A 21,955-nucleotide genomic window follows, 5' to 3' on the forward strand; every position below is an offset into this window, starting at 1 on the left:
AAGTCAACACTCGTTTAACCCAGCACAGTAGACATGGCCAATGAACGTCATTACATAAAATTCTATTAAGTAATTTCATAAGTGAAATATTGAGTGCCGTAGTGCGCGCATGTCACTGTGCCCTGGCAGGGGTGAAAGTTGAAAGGGCACTGTGTTCACACAGGGTGAGGTCATGGTTGTGCTTGGGTGAGCAGAGGTCTCCAAGCACAAGGATCAACGCTGGATAGTCAGAGTGTCTGGACATTACAAAACAAAGTACAGCTGTCTGGCAAGATGGAGCAACTTCACCGCTACGTCACACACACAGGTGGTGTGAGCAAAGCCCCTGTGGTCTCACACCCTCCGTTATCTGTAAAGTGGTTTGCTCTGTAAAATTCATATCTTGATAAATTGATTTCTCAGTATGTACCTCTAATCGTCCTGCACCCGGGATAAATAGAGTCTAGCACAAAGGATAACAATCTAAAAATATCTTCGTTAGAGAGATAACAGTTAAGAGTCAAAGGTCAAATCAGTCACACACCTTATTCTAACTTGGAACATTACCACACCCATGACAGGATCACATCACTTTATTATTCATGTGAATTATTACTGAATTAATATATCTGTGACTAAAATACTACATGTTATTTTGTGAGCCTTAGGCTATAACCTTCATCTCACTGAACAAATGGTGGACAGAACAGAAAATGGTGAAATCTGTGTGGACAGTGTCATCTTCTCAAAATCCAAATGTAAACTACAACATTGTATATGGTGTGTTAGTCTTTTATGGGTTTTTCAGGGTTCTGTACCAGAGGCTAATTGTGCATCTAAGAAAAGAGAAATAACTTGTTTTCTAAAAGGACATGCTGAGAGATTCAAACCTTTAACACAGATCAATATCACTTTATTAGTACATTCATAAAATCCAACAGCAAAAGGAGGATGTTTAATAAATCACTCGAGCAAACCTGCACCAGCCCGGTTCATCGTGAGGTAGACCAACGCCAATGATTCAGTTCACCACAGCCGCTCTGTGCGCTTGTGGGCGTGGCTTCAGCATTCACACTGCATCTCAACATTTCAGAAAAGATTGTAAAAGGCAAATTGCATAACTTATGTGCACGTCTTTTTCTGTACAAATGAGACATTCTGGGGGTCGCAAGGCAACATCTTCAAACAGACATTTCATAGTTCTTCTTCATTGAAATCAATACTGGTTTTAATTACTTAGGCCTGGTTGGCTGTGTAAAAACTATTGACATTTGGCCCTTAGCCAACGGTACAGTGCAAGTTCATAGTCCTCCTCCACTTCTAACCCTCTTCAGAGTCCACTACAGCCACACCACACATTCAGCCTCTGTGGACGTGTGCAAAGGTTGTGCATGGCTGTGGACAAGATGACCCTTCAAGCATGCCATCTAGATGTCTCTGTACGATTATTATCTTGTAGAATAAATAGCAATCCCTCAAAAATGGGACCTGATTCTTTCGTTTTAAATAAACCCCCGAAACAACACGAGGCCACAAAGCATGGCATAAAAAAAAGAAAAGAAAAATGTCCTAGGTAGGAAAAACAGAATGGAGAGTTTTCATCCATACATGTACCTTAAGAATCATACCTCGTCCCCAAAACAGTGATACCCTGCCCTCAAAAGTGACAAAGATTTTATATATTAATACCAGGCTATCATTACATTTTAACAACACTTTTTCACACCCAAAACACTCCACACCAGTCTTCCTGCTTCAGCAGTCCGCTGACTCCCTGCAGACGTGCCATCAAGCCGGGCCACACGCACCACTGCAGACCGGTTCATCTGACTTCTCATTTCCACGGTGAGTTGTGTCATCCTGGCAGCTCCGTGGAGACAGCCAATGCTGTGGCAGCTCCGTGGAGACAGCCAATGCTGTGGCAGCGTGTGCGAGGGTCGTCTCAGCTACACGTGAACCTCCTGAACGTTGCATAAATACTTAGGAATGATGAGTCTACTGATCTCAAGCTTGGCAACCATGGCAACCGTCTCCTGGTCCAGCTTGCGGCTTTGGTCGAGGCAGAATCAAGACAGTTGCTGACACTAGTATTAGATCAGACAGTGGCTGACACTAGTATTAGATCAGACAGTGGCTGACACTAGTATTAGATCAGACAGTGGCTGACACTAGTATTAGATCAGACAGTGGCTGACACTAGTATTAGATCAGACACTGGCTGACACTAGTATTAGATCAGACAGTGGCTGGATACTAGTATTAGATCAGACAGTGGCTGACACTAGTATTTGATCAGACAGTGGCTGACACTAGTATTAGATCAGACAGTGACTGACATTAGTATTAGATCAGACAGTGGCTGGATACAAGTATTAGATCAGACAGTGGCTGACACTAGTATTATATCAGACAGTGGCTGACACTAGTATTATATCAGACACTGGCTGACACTAGTATTAGATCAGACACTTGCTGACACTAGTATTAGATCAGACACTTGCTGGATACTAGTATTAGACAGTGGCTGACACTAGTATTTGATCAGACAGTGGCTGACACTAGTATTAGATCAGACAGTGGCTGGACACTAGTATTAGATCAGACAGTGGCTGGACACTAGTATTAGATCAGACAGTGGCCACACTGCCATGATGCCCGGACTGCAGTCAGAACAGACACACACAAACAAAATGGCGGAGGGAAATGGATGCAAGATCTCAAAATGGCCTTTTTTAAACAGAAGATGCATATCAGGTGGATTTGATGGGATTCTTTGGGATCTGGTTGTATGTATGTCCTACTTTGAAAGGCACAAGGTAAAGTGATTCATTTTGGTATTAGGAAGTGGCAATAATCCAGTCAGGGAAAGTGAAGACAGAAATGTAAGACACACACACTTACACACTCAATAACTGACTGAACTGAGTGTTTCAGCAATTCAGTAGTTCTGTAACAGCAGCCAAGTCAGCATGGAAATAGCAGCTGGAAAATACTACAGATACAGCCACAGGGTCTGATTACTGTGATAATCATGAAACACTCGAGTGCTTTAGTTCTGACTAATAACACTGACACTACAGATACAGCCGCAGGGTCTGATTACTCTGATAATCATGAAACACTCGAGTGCTTTAGTTCTGACTGCGTGTGACCCTTGACCTGGAGAATGATGTTGGGTCAGGACATGCTGAGGCTTGTGTCCGTTAGGGACGGGGTTGAAGGACCACTTCACGTCTGGTCCAGTGCCACAGCACGCACCTGTGGCAGGTAACCCCTGTTTCTGAGGGGCTGAGGGTACATGCTAAGTCTAGCGAAACCTGGTTACCAATAAACAAATGCACAATAAAGAAATAGCAATAGTAACAAAGTTTTTTTGCCCTTGTGACAAAAGGAACCCTGAGATCAAGTCTGTGTCCACAGGGAGACATTCTGAGGAGCAGAGCTCAGTTTACAATCATTTACTGTCACTGTATCACATTTACAGTCACCGTATCTGTGCAGGTTTGTGATTTGTGGCCAATGTGATGATTGCCAATCTTCTCAAAATCTACTGGAAAAATTCAATGGGGTTTCCAGGTGCAGAGGTGAGGTCCTCCAGGTGCAGGGGTGAGGTCCTCCAGGTGCAGGGGTGAGGTCCTCCAGGTGCAGGGGTGAGGTCCTCCAGGTGAGGGTGAAGGGGTCTACCAGTGTGAGCTGCAGGACTAGACGTGTTTCTCAAGGCCCTGATCAGGAGGTAGCGGCTCACAGGAGGCTGTTGAGAGGGAAAGACCAACAGCTCCTCCCTGGTTCTGACGGAGAGCTGTCAGATGTGACGTCCCGTCAGGAGGTACAGAGGACGGCCCTCGCTGCAGTTGGCTGTCTGGAACTCGTCCCGCAGACGGAACTGCCACTGGTCCTCCAGTTCCAGACGCATGATGGTCTGACGCAGAGAACTACGGTCCTGAGAAACCACACACAGCGTCGCCCCTGCCAGTGACACACACACACGCACACACATACACACACACACACACACACGCAAACCCATGCACGGACACACACGCGCGCGCAAGTGCAGACAGGATGAGTCAGACAGGATGAGGGAATGAAAAACTCCAAAGTTTTTTGGAATCTAGGCAACAGAAAGAGCGTCAACCTTTCAGGAAGCGGAATTTCTTCAGCAGACCAGACACCACGAAGGAGTCGCACAGATAGAGGAGGAGCCCACTGAAGACCACGCCATCATGATCCACATTCACAGAGTGAGGTCTGGAACTGACATAGCACACAGACACCTGGGGATACACACACACACGCCACACATTAGTACACACACATGCACACAGTTAGGACTGCTGGGAAGCTCAGATCATTATTTGACTGATTGACTAAGTCATTCATTGATTCATTCATTCATTATTCGATTGATTGGTTCATTAATTAATTCATGCATTCAATCATTTGATTGCTTTGTTCATTCATTCATTCATTCATTCATGCATTCATTCGTTATTTGATCATTCATTCATTCGTTCATTCATTCATTCATTATTTGATTGACGACTCATTCATTCATTCATTATTTGATTGATGATTTGTTCATTCATTCATTCATTATTTGATTGATGATTCGTTCATTCATTCATTCATTATTTGATTGATGATTCGTTCATTCATTCATTCAGTGATTACTCGCACAGAAAGAACTGGTCCACAGCGTCACTTATCTAAGCTGTTATTTTGAGTAGTGGTACTAAGTTTGAGGTAGTTTGGTGTGATGTGGTGGGATGATGTGACTGACCTGAGGGCCGAGGTTGAGGTAGCTGTCGATGGCCAGCACGGGGCTGCTGCTACTGCCCAGGGCCTGAGGGAACAGCTGCTGGCTGCATCTCTGCAGAAACCTCTCCAACAGCAGCTGGGCCGGGGCGTCCAGCAGGGGGTGCTCGCTGTCCGGGGCACACACGTACTGAGACGCACTGATGGGAGCCATGTTCTCCATGGCCTGAGTGCACACACACACACACATACACACACGCACATACACACGCACGGACACACACATACACACACGCACGGACACACACATACACACACGCACATACACACGCACGGACACACACATACACACACGCACGGACACACACATACACACACGCACATACACACGCACAGACACACACATACACACACGCACGGACACACACATACACAAAGATTCATTAGTACACACACACAATAAAAAATACACCGAGAGGAAACTCAACTGTGTGATTGGGGATGGGTTTACCGTGTGTTTGGGTCTGATAGAGGGGGATGGGTTTACCGTGTGTTTGGGTCTGATAGAGGGGGATGGGTTTACCGTGTGTTTGGGTCTGATAGAGGGGGATGGGTTTACCGTGTGTTTGGGTCTGATAGAGGCGGATGGGTTTACCGTGTGTTTGGGTCTGATAGAGAGGGATGGGTTTACCGTGTGTTTGGGTCTGATAGAGGGATGGGTTTACTGTGTGTTTGGGTCTGATAGAGGCGGATGGGTTTACCGTGTGTTTGGGTCTGATAGAGAGGGATGGGTTTACCGTGTGTTTGGGTCTGATAAAGGGGGATGGGTTTACCGTGTGTTTGGGTCTGATAGAGGGGGATGGGTTTACCGTGTGTTTGGGTCTGATAGAGGGGGATGGGTTTACCGTGTGTTTGGGTCTGATAGAGGGATGGGTTTACCGTGTGTTTGGGTCTGATAGAGGGGGATGGGTTTACCGTGTGTTTGGGTCTGATAGAGAGGGATGGGTTTACCGTGTGTTTGGGTCTGATAGAGGGGGATGGGTTTACCGTGTGTTTGGGTCTGATAGAGGGGGATGGGTTTACCGTGTGTTTGGGTCTGATAGAGGGATGGGTTTACTGTGTGTTTGGGTCTGATAGAGAGGGATGGGTTTACCGTGTGTTTGGGTCTGATAGAGGGGGATGGGTTTACCGTGTGTTTGGGTCTGATAGAGGGATGAGTTTACTGTGTGTTTGGGTCTGATAGAGAGGGATGGGTTTACCGTGTGTTTGGGTCTGATAGAGGCGGATGGGTTTACCGTGTGTTTGGGTCTGATAGAGAGGGATGGGTTTACCGTGTGTTTGGGTCTGATAGAGGGGGATGGGTTTACCGTGTGTTTGGGTCTGATAGAGGGGGATGGGTTTACCGTGTGTTTGGGTCTGATGCGGAGGGCTTTATGGCCACCAGTAGGAATGTGCTTCTTCATGATACTGAAGTGGTTAAAACGACAGAGCAGGAGGCCACTGCTGTTCACTCTCAGGTTGAAGTCCACTTCCTCGCACGTGTACCTGGAGACACACACACACACACACACACACACACACACACACACACACACAGCCAGACCCCACATAAATACCATGAATATGCATCTAGAAGCACACACACAAAGGTGTACACACACACATGCATACACGCATATGCTTACACACACATCTGCTCAGGAGCGGACTTAGCAATTTAGGGGCTCAAGGCAAATTTAGCTAGGGGGCCCATCAACATTAATATGCGAGAAATAAGTTAGCTAGTCAGGGGGCCCCTACAGTGGGCTGCAGTGGGAGGGGCCCAAGACAGTTGCCTAGCCACGCCTCTATGCAAAGACCACCTCTGCATCTGCTCACCGGTTGAGGTCATACTGGACATTCTGGGTGAGGTCGACGTTGAGCAGTATGAGGTCATGAAGATGGCAGCGGCTGAAGGCTCTGCCCACAGGTGCTGCTGACACTGCACTACTCCACCTCCTGACACCACACACCGCATACTCGTACACCTTAGGACTGGCTTCCATATGGAGAAGAACGCTCCTCAGAGATACGTTAGTCACCTCAGCAGGGCTAGAGACACACAGAGAGAGAGAGAGAGAGAGAGAGAGAGAGAGAGAGAGAGAGAGAGAGAGAGAGAGAGAGATGTGTTACTTGCTTTAGCAGTGCTATAGGAACAAAAGTATAGGGAGAGAGAGGTAGAGAGAAAGGGAGTGAGACAGAAGGAGAAGGGAAGAGAAGATGGGATGAGAATAGACAGAATAGAACAATACAACGGAACAGAAGAGAATAGAACAGAAAATATCAGAACAGATCAGGACGAAATAGAATAGAACAGGATAAAAGAGAATGAAATAGAATATAAGAATATAATAGAATAGAACAGAAAAGGGCAGAAAACAGTAGAATAGAATACAACTTTATTGTAATTCTAAAAGCACCATGACATGTTTTGCATGTTCCAGGGCTGCATATTCACGCTATTTTCCATGACAACGCTGGGCAGGGCCATCTTGGTTGACTTTGTGTTAGAACTTCCGGTGCTACGGATACGCTGATAACGATTACAAGCAAAACGACAAAAACACAAAATGACTAGCATAATATGTTCAGGTAGAGCAGAGGTGGCCAACCCGTCAGAGACCAAGAGCCACAAGAGACCAAATTATTAGCGGGGAGGATGTAAAATGGACACAAATTAAGTATTAAGTAAAAAAAAACAAGCACAAACTTCGATATAAACATAAGTCGTGATATGCTTCAGGACTTTGTCACATTTGGAGCACACTACGAGCTCTGTTATGTACACAACTGTTGTTTTCTTGGTAAAAAGTGGATAAACTCCGTTATCAACACTCATTACAACGTCACTGACCTGCGCTCGCTTTTAGGAGCTGACAGTGTCAGTAGTTTTTTAAACCTCCCTCAGTCGTGTGCGGTGCCTTTGCTGCACCTCGTATGTGGTTTATTATAAACGTGTGACAGAAGAACCGCGTCTCACCAACGAGACTCAAATCACAATCACAATAGCACAGACACTTCATACCGCTAGTCTCCAGTTTTCCACTACGCCGGTTTTAAAAGTATTAGCGGCTCGCTGGGCTTGTAAACAAACTGCGCACCACGAAGATGTAGCAGTGTGCCACACTCAGAGCTGATGAGGTAACCGGGCCACGACACAAACCGTTAGTGCAGGTGAGAGCGGACCGGCTGGGGAGACGCATGAAACCAGGCAAAGAGCCGCAGGTTGGCCACTCCTGAGTTAGAGGGTGTCACAATAATTGGAAGAAGAGGAAAACTTGGCTTGACCAACAGTGTTACAAACACAGCTCGAAAAGATCTGAGTGTTGTGGGGCACCTTATAACTTATATCCACCGCCTTCCAAAGAAGAGGACCTGCGTCTAAGGCTGAAGGCGCTAAATTTAAAACATCCACCCAAACGTCCATACGTCTGCTCTGATCATTTTGTGGAGGGGAAACCAACACCAGATCATCCTTATCCCGAGACATGGCTCGGTTATGAAGCTCCAATGAAGCAAACGTGTCGGGTGCTTGTGAGGCTATCAGATAAGTAACTATTTTATAATCAGTGGCCACATCTTTTCCTTGCATTCATTTAGTAATTTTAAGTAATTATGTAAAGAAGTAAATAGACAAGAATGCCTATTTTATGAAAAAAATCATTAAAATGTAGTAGTGTACACTAATGCAAAAATAGCTGACCGGAAGTTCTAACACAAAGGCGGAAGAAACACACACTTGAAAGTGGGCGTGGCGAAATACGGTGAATAAGCAGAAAGAGAAACTGAAGAATAATGGAAGTTCTGAAGACACTCTGTAGCTCTCTATGGGCCACGGACATCAGTCAATGAGTGAATGAGGAAGAGTCACTGATTCATTTGGCCCATGTTGTTATTCATTTATCCATTCATCCCCTTCGTACCCGCTGTTGCCAAGGTGACCAGGACGGTGTGAATTCCACAGCACACAGGAATCATCCATAATGATGATGAAGGGCCAGACGTCATGGCGACGGACACCCTGTTCCTCCCGCCTGTTCCGCTCCAGCTCCAGGTTATGGTACGAGAGTTCCTTAATCATAAACCGTGCAGCACCTTACACACACACATGGACACACACACGGATTAGTCAGTGTCAGTCTAGATTCAGTGTGAATCTGCATTTGTCAGTGTCAGTCTAGATTCAGTGTGAGTCTGGATTAGTCAGTGTCAGTCTAGATTCAGTGTGAGTTGGGATTAGTCAGTGTCAGTTTAGATTCAATGTGAATCTGGATTAGTCAGTGTCAGTCTAGATTCAGTGTAAGTTTGGATTAGTCAGTGTCAGTTTAGATTCAATGTGAATCTTGATTAGTCAGTGTCAGTCTAGATTTAGTGTGAGTCTGGATTAGTCAGTGTCAGTTTAGATTCAGTGTGAATCTGGATTAGTCAGTGTCAGTTTAGGTTCAGTGTGAGTCTGGATTAGTCAGTGTCAGTTTAGATTCATTGTGAATCTGGATTAGTCAGTGCCAATTTAGATTCAGTGTGAGTCTGGATTAGTCAGTGTCAGTCTAGATTCAGTGTGAGTCTGGATTAGTCAGTGTCAGTCTAGATTCAGTGTGAGTCTGGAATAGTCAGTGTCAGTTTAGATTGAGTGTGAATCTGGATTAGTCAGTGTCAGTCTAGATTCAGTATCAGTCTAGATTCAGTGTGAGTCTGGATTAGTCAGTGTCAGTTTAGATTGAGTGTGAATCTGGATTAGTCAGTGTCAGTCTAGATTCAGTGTCAGTCTAGATTCAATGTGAATCTGGATTAGTCAGTGTCAGTTTAGATTCAGTGTGAGTCTGAATTAGTCAGTGCCAATTTAGATTCAATGTGAATCTGGATTAGTCAGTGCCAATTTAGATTCAATGTGAATCTGGATTAGTCAGTGTCAGTTTAGATTCAGTGTGAGTCTGAATTAGTCAGTGCCAATTTAGATTCATTGTGAATCTGGATTAGTCAGTGCCAATTTAGATTCAGTGTGAGTCTCGATTAGTCAGTGTCAGTTTAGATTCAGTGTGAGTCTGGATTAGTCAGTGTCAGTCTAGATTCAGTGTGAGTCTGGATTAATCAGTGTCAGTTTAGATTCAGTGTGAATCTGGATTAGTCAGTGTCAGTTTAGCTTCAGTGTGAGTCTGGATTAGTCAGTGTCAGTCTAGGTTCAGTGTGAATCTGGATTAGTCAGTGCCAATTTAGATTCAGTGTGAGTCTGGATTAGTCAGTGTCAGTCTAGATTCAGTGTAAATCTGGATTAGTCAGTGTCAGTTTAGATTCAGTGTGAGCTTTCTAAAGTGATCTTTAGGGAGTAGTGGTGAAGGGCAGGGCGGGGCCGCACCGACACCGGAGCTGTTGAAGACGGCAGGCAGCACCAGTAGCACGTGGTTGGGCCAGTACTTCCTGTAGAGGGGCATCTCCTGCTGCTTCACCACCAGGATGTGCTGGTGAGGCTCTCCCTCCATGGCATGGTAGAGGTTCAACAGACCGTGCTCCTGCCGGCCTGTGGTCGGAGTGAAGAGAGGGCTCTTCAGCATGCCCGGATCCTGAGAGAGAGGGGGGAAAGGGGGGAGAGCAGAGGGGAGAGAGAGAGAGAGAGAGAGAGAGAGAGAGAGAAGATAAAAAATAAAAAGGTTTAGGATATGTGCTGTGGGACGGGATATAAGAATGTCCTGTGTCTGTAGGCTATGAGAGTCTCCTGTAGGGGGTAAGAGAGTCTGTTGTAGGGGGTATGAGAGTCTTCTGTAGAGGTTTGGCTGTTCTGTGTTCTTCACCTGGTCAGAGAGGAGAGGCAGACGCATGCTCTCTAGCTGGTGCCCCTGCTGGCTGAAGATGAAATTACACTCTTTGGTTTTGGGGATGATGAAGTGAAGCTGTACCTCTCCTCCCAACATGGATGAGCAGAATGTAAACGTGTGGAAGGTGCACTCAGACAGCTGTGGAGACACACACACACACACACACACACACACACACACACACACACACACACACACACACACACACACACACACACACACACACACACACACACACACACACACACACACACACACACACACACACACACACACAGGGGCCACACATCCACATGCACACAAACCAGAATATCACAAACCAAATATCTTTTTGCAGCAAAAATGGAATACCATTAGCAGAAACTCTTGAGTATGCTAATACTAATTAGCCTAGTAGTGACAAAGTTTACAACAAGACATTCGAGGTTCAAGTATGCAGAGTTTGAAGCCTCAATATACTGTTGTGGATAACCAGCTAGATAACAAACTTAGCACAACAAGTAGCTTATCTAATGCAAGAATTTAAATTGCGATAAAAATGGAAAGAGGAGAAAATGCAGAGGTAACGAACTGAGGTAAATAAACACCGGTCGCTTCCACTATAAACTGAGGTAAATAAACACCGGTCACATACACTATAAACTGAGGTAAATAAACACCGGTCACATACACTATAAACTGAGGTAAATAAACACCAGTCACATACACTATAAACTGAGGTAAATAAACGCCGGTCACATACACTATAAACTGAGGTAAATAAACGCCAGTCACTTCCACTATAAACTGAGGTAAATAAACACAGGTCACATACACTATAAACTGAGGTAAATAAACACAGGTCACATACACTATAAACTGAGGTAAATAAACGCCGGTCGCTTCCACTATAAACTGAGGTAAATAAACACCGGTCACATACACTATAAACTGAGGTAAATAAACGCCGGTCACGTACACTATAAACTGAGGCAAATAAACGCCGGTCACATACACTATAAACTGAGGCAAATAAACGCCAGTCGCTTCCACTATAAACTGAGGTAAATAAACACCGGTCACATACACTATAAACTGAGGTCAATAAACGCCGGTCACATACACTATAAACTGAGGTAAATAAACGCCGGTCACATACACTATAAACTGAGGTAAATAAACGCCGGTCACATACACTATAAACTGAGGTAAATAAACACCAGTCACATACACTATAAACTGAGGTAAATAAACACAGGTCACATACACTATAAACTGAGGTAAATAAACACCGGTCGTTTACACTATAAACTGAGATACTTATATACACAGGTCAAATACACTATAAACTGAGGTAAATAAACGCCGGTCACATACACTATAAACTGAGGTAAATAAACACCGGTCACATACACTATAAACTGAGGTAAATAAACACCGGTCGTTTACACTATAAACTGAGGTAAATAAACACCGGTCGTTTACACTATAAACTGAGGTAAATAAACGCCGGTCACATACACTATAAACTGAGGTAAATAAACACCGGTCACATACACTATAAACTGAGGTAAATAAACGCCGGTCACATACACTATAAACTGAGGTAAATAAACACAGGTCACATACATTATAAACTGAGGTAAATTAACATTGTTCACATACACTATAAACTGAGATAAATATACACAAGTCACATACACTATAAACGGAGGTAAATAAACACAGGTCACATACACTATAAACTGAGGTAAATAAACACCGGCCACATACACTATAAACTGAGGTAAATTATCATTGTTCGCATACACTATAAACTGAGGTAAATAAACACCGGTCACATATACTATAAACTGAGATAAATATACATAGGTCATATACACTATAAACTGAGGTAAATAAACACCGGTCACATACACTATAAACTGAGGTAAATAAACACCAGTCTCACACACTATAAACTGAGGTAAATTACCATCATTTGCATACACTATAAACTGAGGTAAATATACACAGGTCACATACACTATAAACTGAGGTAAATAAACACCGGTCACATACACTATAAACTCTGGTAAATAAACACCGGTCACACACACTATAAACTGAGGTAAATTAACATTGTTTGCATAAACTTCAGCGGAATGAACCCCTGTCATGTTTGCAGTGTTCATACACCTTCATACACAAGATTGGATTTAGGTCTTTTAAGGTTTCTAAGGTTTCAATTATTTCCAGCAGTAAAATAGTAAGATACATTTTTATACAAAAACACAAATACTCAAAATAATTAATTTGCTTTTAATCACATTAAGAGTGGTAATAGCAGAAGAAAAAGTTGGTTGGTGTGTTGTTGGTGTATGGTTAGGATATTTTATTTAATGATAGTTTATTTTCAAAATGCACAGTCTTAGTGTCTTCATGTACTCTCAAGTTTCACCCGTTAAACATAATACAAGTGAACTTTTCGGTCAGATATTTGTTGTGAAACGCAGAGATGGACATTCCTGGTTCAGAAAGTAAAAGTCCTCACCAAGATTTTGCTCAGGCTTCCTGGATTGTGTTGATTCCACTAATTTTACCTGGATTGCACTAATTAGAAAATCCAGCAAGCTTGAGTAAAATCCTGGGAAGGAGTTTTACTTTCTGAAGCTGGAGTGTTCACCTCAACGAAATGCCATTACAATTTCAAGCATTTTAGCCATTTCAAGTACAGACTCTAAAGTATAATGCAGCCTTTATGAGTTTGGATGTGGTAAGAAAGCTATCTACTTAAACAGCTGCCTACGTAGTCAGTGCCTCACTAGGGTTTTGTGACAGACCCTAGCACAGTCATCCATTATTTGACCTTTCTCCTCCTACTCAGACAGCATAACCAGAGCGGGTCTGAGGGGGCTAGCACACACACCAGTGTAACCACAGAGACCAACGGGGCTTGCACACACACTAGCGTAACCACTGAGTCTCTGACTGGTGCACACACTCACCGGACGAACAGGCCCAGGTTCACTGTAATGATGACACTGTTCGCAGTGATGAAATGCATTGTGGGCCGCAAACACGCTCAACCGAATAGAAACAGTGTTCCTCTTCATTTCACCATCCTCATCACCCCCACCTCGTCTTACTGCGGCAGAAAACACACACACACACACACACACACACACACACAAACCAACACACACACATGCAAACACTGCAAATCAGCACAGGCCAGCTATTTGGCATTTCAGTAAAGGTGCAACATGTACTTCAGAACTGAGATACTCTTCCAACTGTGGAGACAAGATGTTCCACAAGCTCCATTCCAAACATGTCTTTCTGTTTTAAGGTGTTTGTGTGGGTGTTCGTTTGGGCAGTGACAGGACAAATCCAGACTGGGAGATGTTGAATTACATACCACTGGGTCTCTCTGAATACACCGCACTGCAGTGCCTGAACTTTGGATCACGAGGGCAGAGGTCAAAGGGCATCTTCTGTATCTCTTCCAGGTCAGGCCACTGGGGGGTGCTAGAGTAGGGGGGCTCTGCCTCTGTTGTTACATCTGCAGGATGGAGGAGTTTGTGTGAGTTTAAAAGGTTTCACTGGTGGGGCATCAACATAGCAACCATGGAAACATTATTTTAACAATTACCAAAACAACACAATAACAAATATTCAGCATATCCTGATTTTGCTGACGTTCAGATGTTCATATAGAAACTGGCGTCCAGTATTTACGTGCTGAAGGGTCATAGCTCTGCGCAGCTGCGAAACGTCTGTGACTGAACACTCTGTCGGACATCATTCTTATAGTCAACGCTTTGTTGAGAGAACAGGACACCGTAAAATACAACCGAGCAGACAAGACGACATTCTCGCTCTCGCTCGGCCCCACGCTCACCTTCCTCCAGCTCGGCTTCATCGTACACATCCACCTCCAGCAGGCGGATGAGCATGCGGAAGAGGATGCGGAGAAACTGCAGGTAGGCGCCAGTCTTCCCCACCTGCAACACAGACAGGTGGAGGCTGAGGTGGGGGCTGTGGAGGAGGAAGTGAGGTCTCAGGTGTCGGGGTTGGTGTGGGTGAGAGGGAGGCTCCGTGTGGTGCCGAGTGTCGGCCTCGTGGTGGTTCTGACCTGGGGAGGTCCACTAAGCAGAAGTCTGCGTGGATGGGGGCTGGTGGGGCCATCGTAATCGGCGTGCTGAGAACGTGCCGTGGTCCACTGGCGATAGTACAGCGACTGCTCTGTGCCTCCCAGCTGGTGAGGCACGGGCGGCCGGAGGGGCCCGCTCCACGCCACGTCTCCGTGGGGGAGGAGAGACCCTGAGCAAGGCTGGCCTGGAGCTTCGGGGGCTAGGAGGTGGTAGGCGGCCCGGGACAGCACCACCGCCCGGGGAAAGACGCGCTGCCTGCTGCCCCGCCCCGGAGCCTGTGTGGACTGACTTGGCTTCTGCGCCCCTGTGGACGAGGAAGAGGAGGAGGAAGTAGAGGAGGAGGAAGAGGAGAAAGAGGGCGGGGCCGGGGAGGAGAAGGCGGGGCCCTGGGAGTCGCACTCCTGTTTAATGTGGTGGGGGGAAGTGCTGCTATCCATGAGACCACTGTTTTTGGCTGGTTCAGCTTGGGAGGAGGGGCCAGAGAAAGGTTTGTAGGAGGAGTCAGGAACATCAGAAGAACTAACGCCATTTTCAGTGAGAGAGCCTGATGAAAGAGTGAGAAAGAAAGAAATGCAGAAAGAGACAGAGTTACGCAAAGACACACAACTTGTTCTTTAGTACTGCCACAAACAGGAATTTCACTTTTACTGATCTCACTCCCTACGGGTCTCCCTCACTACTGATCTCACTCCCTACGGGTCTCCCTCACTACTGATCTCACTCCCTACGGGTCTCCCTCACTTCTGATCTCACTCCCTACGGGTCTCCCTCACTACTGATCTCACTCCCTACGGGTCTCCCTCACTTCTGATCTCACTCCCTACGGATCTCCCTCACTACTGATCTCACTCCCTACGGGTCTCCCTCACTACTGAACTCACTCTCTACGGGTCTCCCTCACTACTGATCTCACTCCCTACGGGTCTCCCTCACTACTGATCTCACTCCCTACGGGTCTCCCTCACTACTGATCTCACTCCCTACAGGTCTCCCTCACTACTGATCTCACTCCCTACGGGTCTCCCTCACTACTGATCTCACTCCCTACGGGTCTCCCTCACTACTGATCTCACTCCCTACGGGTCTCCCTCACTACTGATCTCACTCCCTACAGGTCTCCCTCACTACTGATCTCACTCCCTACGGGTCTCCCTCACTACTGATCTCACTCCCTACGGGTCTCCCTCACTACTGATCTCACTCCCTACGGGTCTCCCTCACTACTGATCTCACTCCCTACGGGTCTCCCTCACTACTGATCTCACTCCCTACGGGTCTCCCTCACTACTGATCTCACTCCCTACGGGTCTCCCTCACTACTGATCTCCATCATTTCCGGTCTCCTTCGTTAGGCGTCTCCGTATCCTACCAGATGTGCGGGTTGTGGCACTGCCGTTGCTTGGGGGTCTCTCCAGCTCCGTCTGCAACTCGTCTGGCTCTGGGATCCCCCCTGCACTTCGCTCTTCCTCATCCTCCCTCCGTGCCTCCTCCTTGCCTCCAGTCGCCATGGCGTCAGGAATCACGGCCCGTGTGACATAGGTGCAGGCTAACCCCACCTCCTGCTCCAGAGCCGTCCGTGTCAGGTAGCTGGAGTCAATAAGCCGCAGATCACAGTACTTCAAAGACCTGAAAAGACACGCGCACACACACACACACACACACACACACACACACACACACACACACACACACACACACACACAAGGAAAGCATGTTCAGAAACTGCCACCTGATCTGAACCTTCAACAAGATGTTGTTGTTTGTTGTGCTGGTATGTGTAGCTGTGCTGGTGTGTGAGTGTGTACCTGGGGAAGGTGTGTGTGTGTGTGTGTACCTGGGGAAGGTGTGTGTGTGTGTGTGTACACCTGGGGAAGGTGTGTGTGTGTGTGTGTGTGTGGTGTGGTGTGTGTGTGTGTGTGTGTGGTGTGTGTGTGTGTGTACCTGGGGAAGGTGTGTGTGTGTGTGTGGTGTGTGTGTGTGTGGTGTGGTGTGTGTGTGTGTGTACCTGGGGAAGGTGTGTGTGTGTGTGTGTGTGTGTGTGTACACCTGGGGAAGGTGTGTGTGTGTGTGGTGTGGTGTGTGTGTGTGTGTGTGTGTGTGTGTGTGTGGTGTGTGTGTGTACCTGGGGAAGGTGTGTGTGTGTGTGTGTGTGTGTGTACCTGGGGAAGGTGTGTGTGTGTGTGTGTGTGTACCTGGGGAAGGTGTGTGTGTGTGTGTGTGTGTACCTGGGGAAGGTGTGTGTGTGTGTGTGTGTGTACACCTGGGGAAGGTGTGTGTGTGTGTGTGTACACCTGGGGAAGGTGTGTGTGTGGTGTGTGTGTGGTGTGGTGTGGTGTGTGTGTGTGTGTGTGTGTGTGTGTGTGGTGTGGTGTGTGTGTGTGTGTGTGGTGAGTGTGTGTGTGTGTACCTGGGGAAGGTCTCCCCCAGAGGATCTTTCCCCGTCAGTATCACGATGCACGGTAGGTCTTCCAGATCTTCATACGTCAGAGGGATCCACTCGTCATTCTTACAACCGCGCCAGGCCTGCAACACACACACACACATGACATGCACACACACACGCACACACACATGCATGCAAACACGTGCACATACACACACACACACACACAGATACACAAACGTACATGCACGCACACACCCAAACACACATGCACACAAAAACATGCACACACACACACACACACACAGATGTGCACAGGCACACATGCACAGAGATGCACACATATACACACGCACGGACACATACATACAGACATGAGTCCACACAGATACAGATAAAAACATACGCACAGAGGAATATTTTTTGCTAAGAAAGTTACTCACATTTAAGGAGAAGCATTTTTATATCTTGTATATAATTTTTGTTTTCAAAGAAGTCTGTTTGGAGAATGGATTCATCACATTACAGGGTGTGTGTGTGTGTGTGTGTGTGTGTGTGTGTGTGTGTGTGTGTGTGTGTGTGTGTGTGTGTGTGTGTGTTTATGTGTGTGTGTGTGTATGTGTGCGCGTGTGTGTGTGTGTATGTGTGCGTGTGTGTATGTGTATGTGTGTATGTGTATGTGTGTATGTGTGTGTGTTTATGTGCACGTGTGTGTGTATGTGTGCGTGTGTGTGTATGTGTTTATGTGTGCGTGTATGTGTGCGTGTATGTGTGCGCGTGTGTGTGCGTGTGTGTGTGTGTGTGTGTGTGTGTACCTGGGGAAGGTGTGTGTGTGTGTGTGTTTATATGTGTGTGTGTGTTTATATGTGTGTATGTGTGTGCGTGTGTGTATGTGTGTGCGTGTGTGTATGTGTGTGCGTGTGTGTATGTGTGTGTGTGTGTGTGTGTGTGTGTGTGTGTGTGTGTGTAAGCCCCTCCCCCAGGTGGCGCTCTCACCCTCAGTCGTGTACAGAAGTGTGGGGGTAGCGTGAGTTCGGAGGCGGGGCTTCCCAGCAGCACGGCGAAGTGTTCCTGCAGGCCCAGTCTGTCCTGCGCCGCCTCTAATCTTTCCCGCGCCAGCCGCGCCAGCTGCAGAGAGGGCACGCGCACCAGCAGCATGTGGCCCCGCCCCGCCCCGCCCCTCCCGGCCCCGCCCCTCCAGGCCCCGCCTCCACGCAGCACCCCCTCCAGCATGGCCAGCGTCTGTGGCGTGACGCGGTCCCGCAGGGAGGGGCAGGCGGTCAGGGCCACCAGGGCCTCCGTGTACTGCTGGATCAACAGGAAGCTGCGGACGACCATGCTGTGCAGGTGGGCGTGTCTGAGGGAACAGGAAACAGGAAGTGAGGTAGAAGCAGGATGAAGCAGAGTGTAGGCACTCACACAGGAGAGGACAGATACAGGACAGACAAGACAGGACAGGAGTGAGGACAGAGGACAGGTTTCAGGACAGAGGATAGATAACAGGTTTGAGGACAGAAGACAGGAGTGAGGACAGAAGTGAAGACAGAAGACAGGAGTGACAACAGAAGACAGGAGTGAGGACAGAGGACAGGAGTGAGGACAGAGGACAGGTTTGAGGGGTTCAGACTGACCGCTGGAGCAGAGCGTTGACCATCCTCTCAAAGGCTTCATCACAGCGCAGGATGGGGCTGGCCACGCCCCACTGCAGGGACTCACAGTAGCCCTTTAGCCCAAAGTACACCAAGTCTTTAGGAGACAGCGCCTCCTGCTGGACGCCACACAGACGGAGTCAGAGTGGAATTATGGGTTCAGATGTGTTCAGTTTTCAGTAAGTTATGGTTAACTGCCTGAGGTGACTATCAATTTCTTTCAAGACAAGCACACACACACACACACACACACACAGCACAGTATGTAGTAGTATGTAGGCAATCCCATTATCTTAATTCAGTTTCATCTTTAATCTTTCATTTTTGTATTCTTTATATTTTTTTTAGTTGTGGTACTAGTAGTGGTAGCAGTACCAGTAGTAGTTGTAGTATTAGTACTAGTAGTGGTAATGGTAATATTGGTGGTCATAGTAATAATAGTGTTAGTAGTAATGGTAGTACGTAGTGAGTATTAGTGGTGGCAGTTTTAACAGTATCAGTACTGACAAAAGTTTTTACTTGGGTCTGTGACCCCATGCTGAATTCCCTGGGTCGGTGGTACTCACAGCACCGTGGGTGGTGTCAGGGGTGGTGTTGGAGGTGGTGTCAGGGGTGGTGTTGGAGGTGGTGTTGGGGCAGGGCCAGTGGACCTCATTGTGGACGCTGATGCGTGACTGCCGGCTCTGTAGGGTGTAAGGGAAGGAGCTGACCTGCAGGACCAGCAAGTTCACCGCGTCCAACACCTCCGCACAGTTCACCACCCGGTCAGCCAAACCCTGTAGGTCTCCATGAGACACAGAACTGGACATAGCACTGAGAGAGAGAGAGAGAGAGAGAGAGAGAGAGAGAGAGAGAGAGAGAGGGGGGGGGGGGGGGGGAGGGAAAGAGGGAGAGAGGGAGGGGGAGAGAGAGAGGGGGGGAGGGAAAGAGGGAGAGGGAGGGAGAGAGGGAGGGAGGGAGGGAGAGGGAGGGAGAGGGAGAGAGAGAGAGAGAGGGAGGGAGGGAAGGGGGAGAGAGAGAAAGAGAGAGGGAGGGAGGGAAGGGGGAGAGAGAGAAAGAGAGGGAAGCAAGAGGAGAGAGAGAGAGAGAGAGAGAAAGGGAGGGTGAAGGACAAAGAGAGTAACAAACCCTGACGCACTCAACTCTGTACTATGACAAATGTGGTTTGAACCCTCCAGGCACCCTTAGACAAAAACCAAGAGTTTCGATTAAAGAGAATGTGTGTAGTATGGGTGTCACTGTGGTACTGGTCAGTTTGCGTTACCTGGTCAGGTCGATGTGCGAGTTGTCATGAATGAGGATGAAGAGTGTGTATGGGTTCTGCTTCACTCTCCTCATGAAGACCTCCAGTTTGGCATGAACCTCACTGTCCAGCCTCACCACGTACCGCTCTGCCTTGGAGACGGAGGAAGAATCCTCCATACCCAGATCCACCAACACGCCTGCCTCGCACACACACACACACACACACACACACACAACCACGCACACACACACACACACCCACACACACAACCACGCACACACACAACCACGCACACGCGCACACACACAACCACGCACACGCGCACACACACACACACACACACATCCCCAACCCACGCACGCACGTGTGTGAACAGACACACAGACACATAAACGTTTGCTTAAACCAGTAATGCAGGCATGAAGATGTCCATGGTAAAGTCTCCCAGGTTAAGGTCTCCCAGGTTAAGGTCTCCCAGGTTAAATTCGCTGGACTCACCAGACTGGCGGATACGGCGAGCTGTCTGGTGCAGCAGCACGTGGGAGGGGGGCACTAGGACCAGGAAGTCCACCTTGGAGAAGCGGCCCAGGTCAAGGCTCTGGCTACCCGAGTCAGCAATGCTGCACACCAGAGAGAGGAGGTTCCTGGCCACGCCCAGCTGTGCAGGGTAGATCTGAAACGCTTCACTTAGCAGCTCTGAAACAAGGACCACCATGCGTTCAGTTAAACCTACCACCATTCAAATAACCACGCCACCATTCAAATAACTACACCACCATTCAAATAACCACACCAGTATTCAAATAACTACACCACCATTCAAATAACCACACCATCATTCAAATAACCACGCCACCATTCAAATAACCACGCCACCATTCAAATAACCACGCCAGTATTCAAATAACTACACCACCATTCAAATAACCACACCACCATTCAAATAACCACGCCACCATTCAAATAACCACGCCAGTATTCAAATAACCACGCCAATATTCAAATAACCACGCCACCATTCAAATAACCACGCCACCATTCAAATAACTACACCACCATTCAAATAACCACACCAGTATTCAAATAACTACACCACCATTCAAATAACCACACCATCATTCAAATAACCACGCCACCATTCAAATAACCACGCCAGTATTCAAATAACCACGCCAATATTCAAATAACCACGCCAGTATTCAAATAACCACGCCACCATTCAAATAACTACACCACCATTCAAATAACCACACCACCATTCAAATAACCACGCCAGTATTCAAATAACCACACCACCATTCAAATAACCACGCCAGTATTCAAATAACCACACCAGTATTCAAATAACCACACCAGTATTCAATTAAACCTACCAGCATTCAAATAACCATACCAGTATTCAAATAACCACACCAGTATTTGGTTAAACCTACCAGCATTCAAATAACCACACCAATATTCAGTAACACCTACCAGCATTAAAATAACCATGCCACTATTCAATTAAACCTACCAGCATTCAAATAACCTCACCAGTATTCAATTAAACCTACCAGCATTCAAATAACCACGCCAGTATTCAATTAAATCTACCAGCATTCAAATAACCTCACTAGTATTCAATTAAACCTACCAGCATTCAAATAACCATACCAGAATTCGGGTAAACCTACCAGCATTCAAATAACCACACCAATATTCAATTAAACCTACCAGCATTCAAATAACCACATCAGTATGTAAATACTGCATTCAAATTATTGTATCTGCATTGAATTAAAACTACGCCAGAATTAAATTAATATTCAAATCACACCAAATTTTTGAATATTTTATTAGTAAAAACATTGAAATACTCAAAATAGTTTTGAAATACTCAAAATAGTCCAACAGCTACTTCAGTGTATAACAGAGGAATTAAGTCTATTTGTATCATTACAGACAAACAAGGAGAAAGACGCTGGAGTCCGTCCAGAGAG

The 21,955-nt window shown here is 46.6% G+C and overlaps 1 protein-coding gene across 8 annotated transcripts in view; it reads right to left on the minus strand.

Annotated features, from left to right (window-relative positions):
- Nucleotides 1-866: 866 nt before the first annotated feature.
- greb1l (GREB1 like retinoic acid receptor coactivator) overlaps nucleotides 867-21,955 on the minus strand; it is a 58,320-nt gene continuing 37,231 nt past the window's right edge. For 7 of the 8 annotated variants that reach the window (XM_076972453.1, XM_076972456.1, XM_076972450.1 and 4 more), the window contains 19 exons: nucleotides 20,475-20,672; nucleotides 19,995-20,172; nucleotides 19,297-19,543; nucleotides 18,713-18,849; nucleotides 18,078-18,438; nucleotides 17,106-17,221; nucleotides 16,068-16,324; nucleotides 14,680-15,242; nucleotides 14,446-14,548; nucleotides 13,963-14,106; nucleotides 13,550-13,689; nucleotides 10,560-10,721; nucleotides 10,127-10,331; nucleotides 8,697-8,868; nucleotides 6,613-6,825; nucleotides 6,138-6,279; nucleotides 4,760-4,960; nucleotides 4,115-4,253; nucleotides 867-3,945 (listed from right to left, as the gene is read on the minus strand). In XM_076972453.1, the coding sequence (XP_076828568.1) occupies nucleotides 3,782-3,945; nucleotides 4,115-4,253; nucleotides 4,760-4,960; nucleotides 6,138-6,279; nucleotides 6,613-6,825; nucleotides 8,697-8,868; nucleotides 10,127-10,331; nucleotides 10,560-10,721; nucleotides 13,550-13,689; nucleotides 13,963-14,106; nucleotides 14,446-14,548; nucleotides 14,680-15,242; nucleotides 16,068-16,324; nucleotides 17,106-17,221; nucleotides 18,078-18,438; nucleotides 18,713-18,849; nucleotides 19,297-19,543; nucleotides 19,995-20,172; nucleotides 20,475-20,672 (3,842 nt within the window). In that variant the 3' untranslated portion in view covers nucleotides 867-3,781. The remainder of the gene's footprint in view (nucleotides 3,946-4,114; nucleotides 4,254-4,759; nucleotides 4,961-6,137; nucleotides 6,280-6,612; nucleotides 6,826-8,696; nucleotides 8,869-10,126; nucleotides 10,332-10,559; nucleotides 10,722-13,549; nucleotides 13,690-13,962; nucleotides 14,107-14,445; nucleotides 14,549-14,679; nucleotides 15,243-16,067; nucleotides 16,325-17,105; nucleotides 17,222-18,077; nucleotides 18,439-18,712; nucleotides 18,850-19,296; nucleotides 19,544-19,994; nucleotides 20,173-20,474; nucleotides 20,673-21,955) is intronic. The other variant, XM_076972457.1, reaches the window with a different exon arrangement.

The sequence above is a fragment of the Brachyhypopomus gauderio genome, chromosome 14, assembly GCF_052324685.1.
Source record: "Brachyhypopomus gauderio isolate BG-103 chromosome 14, BGAUD_0.2, whole genome shotgun sequence".
Taxonomy (NCBI): domain Eukaryota; kingdom Metazoa; phylum Chordata; class Actinopteri; order Gymnotiformes; family Hypopomidae; genus Brachyhypopomus; species Brachyhypopomus gauderio.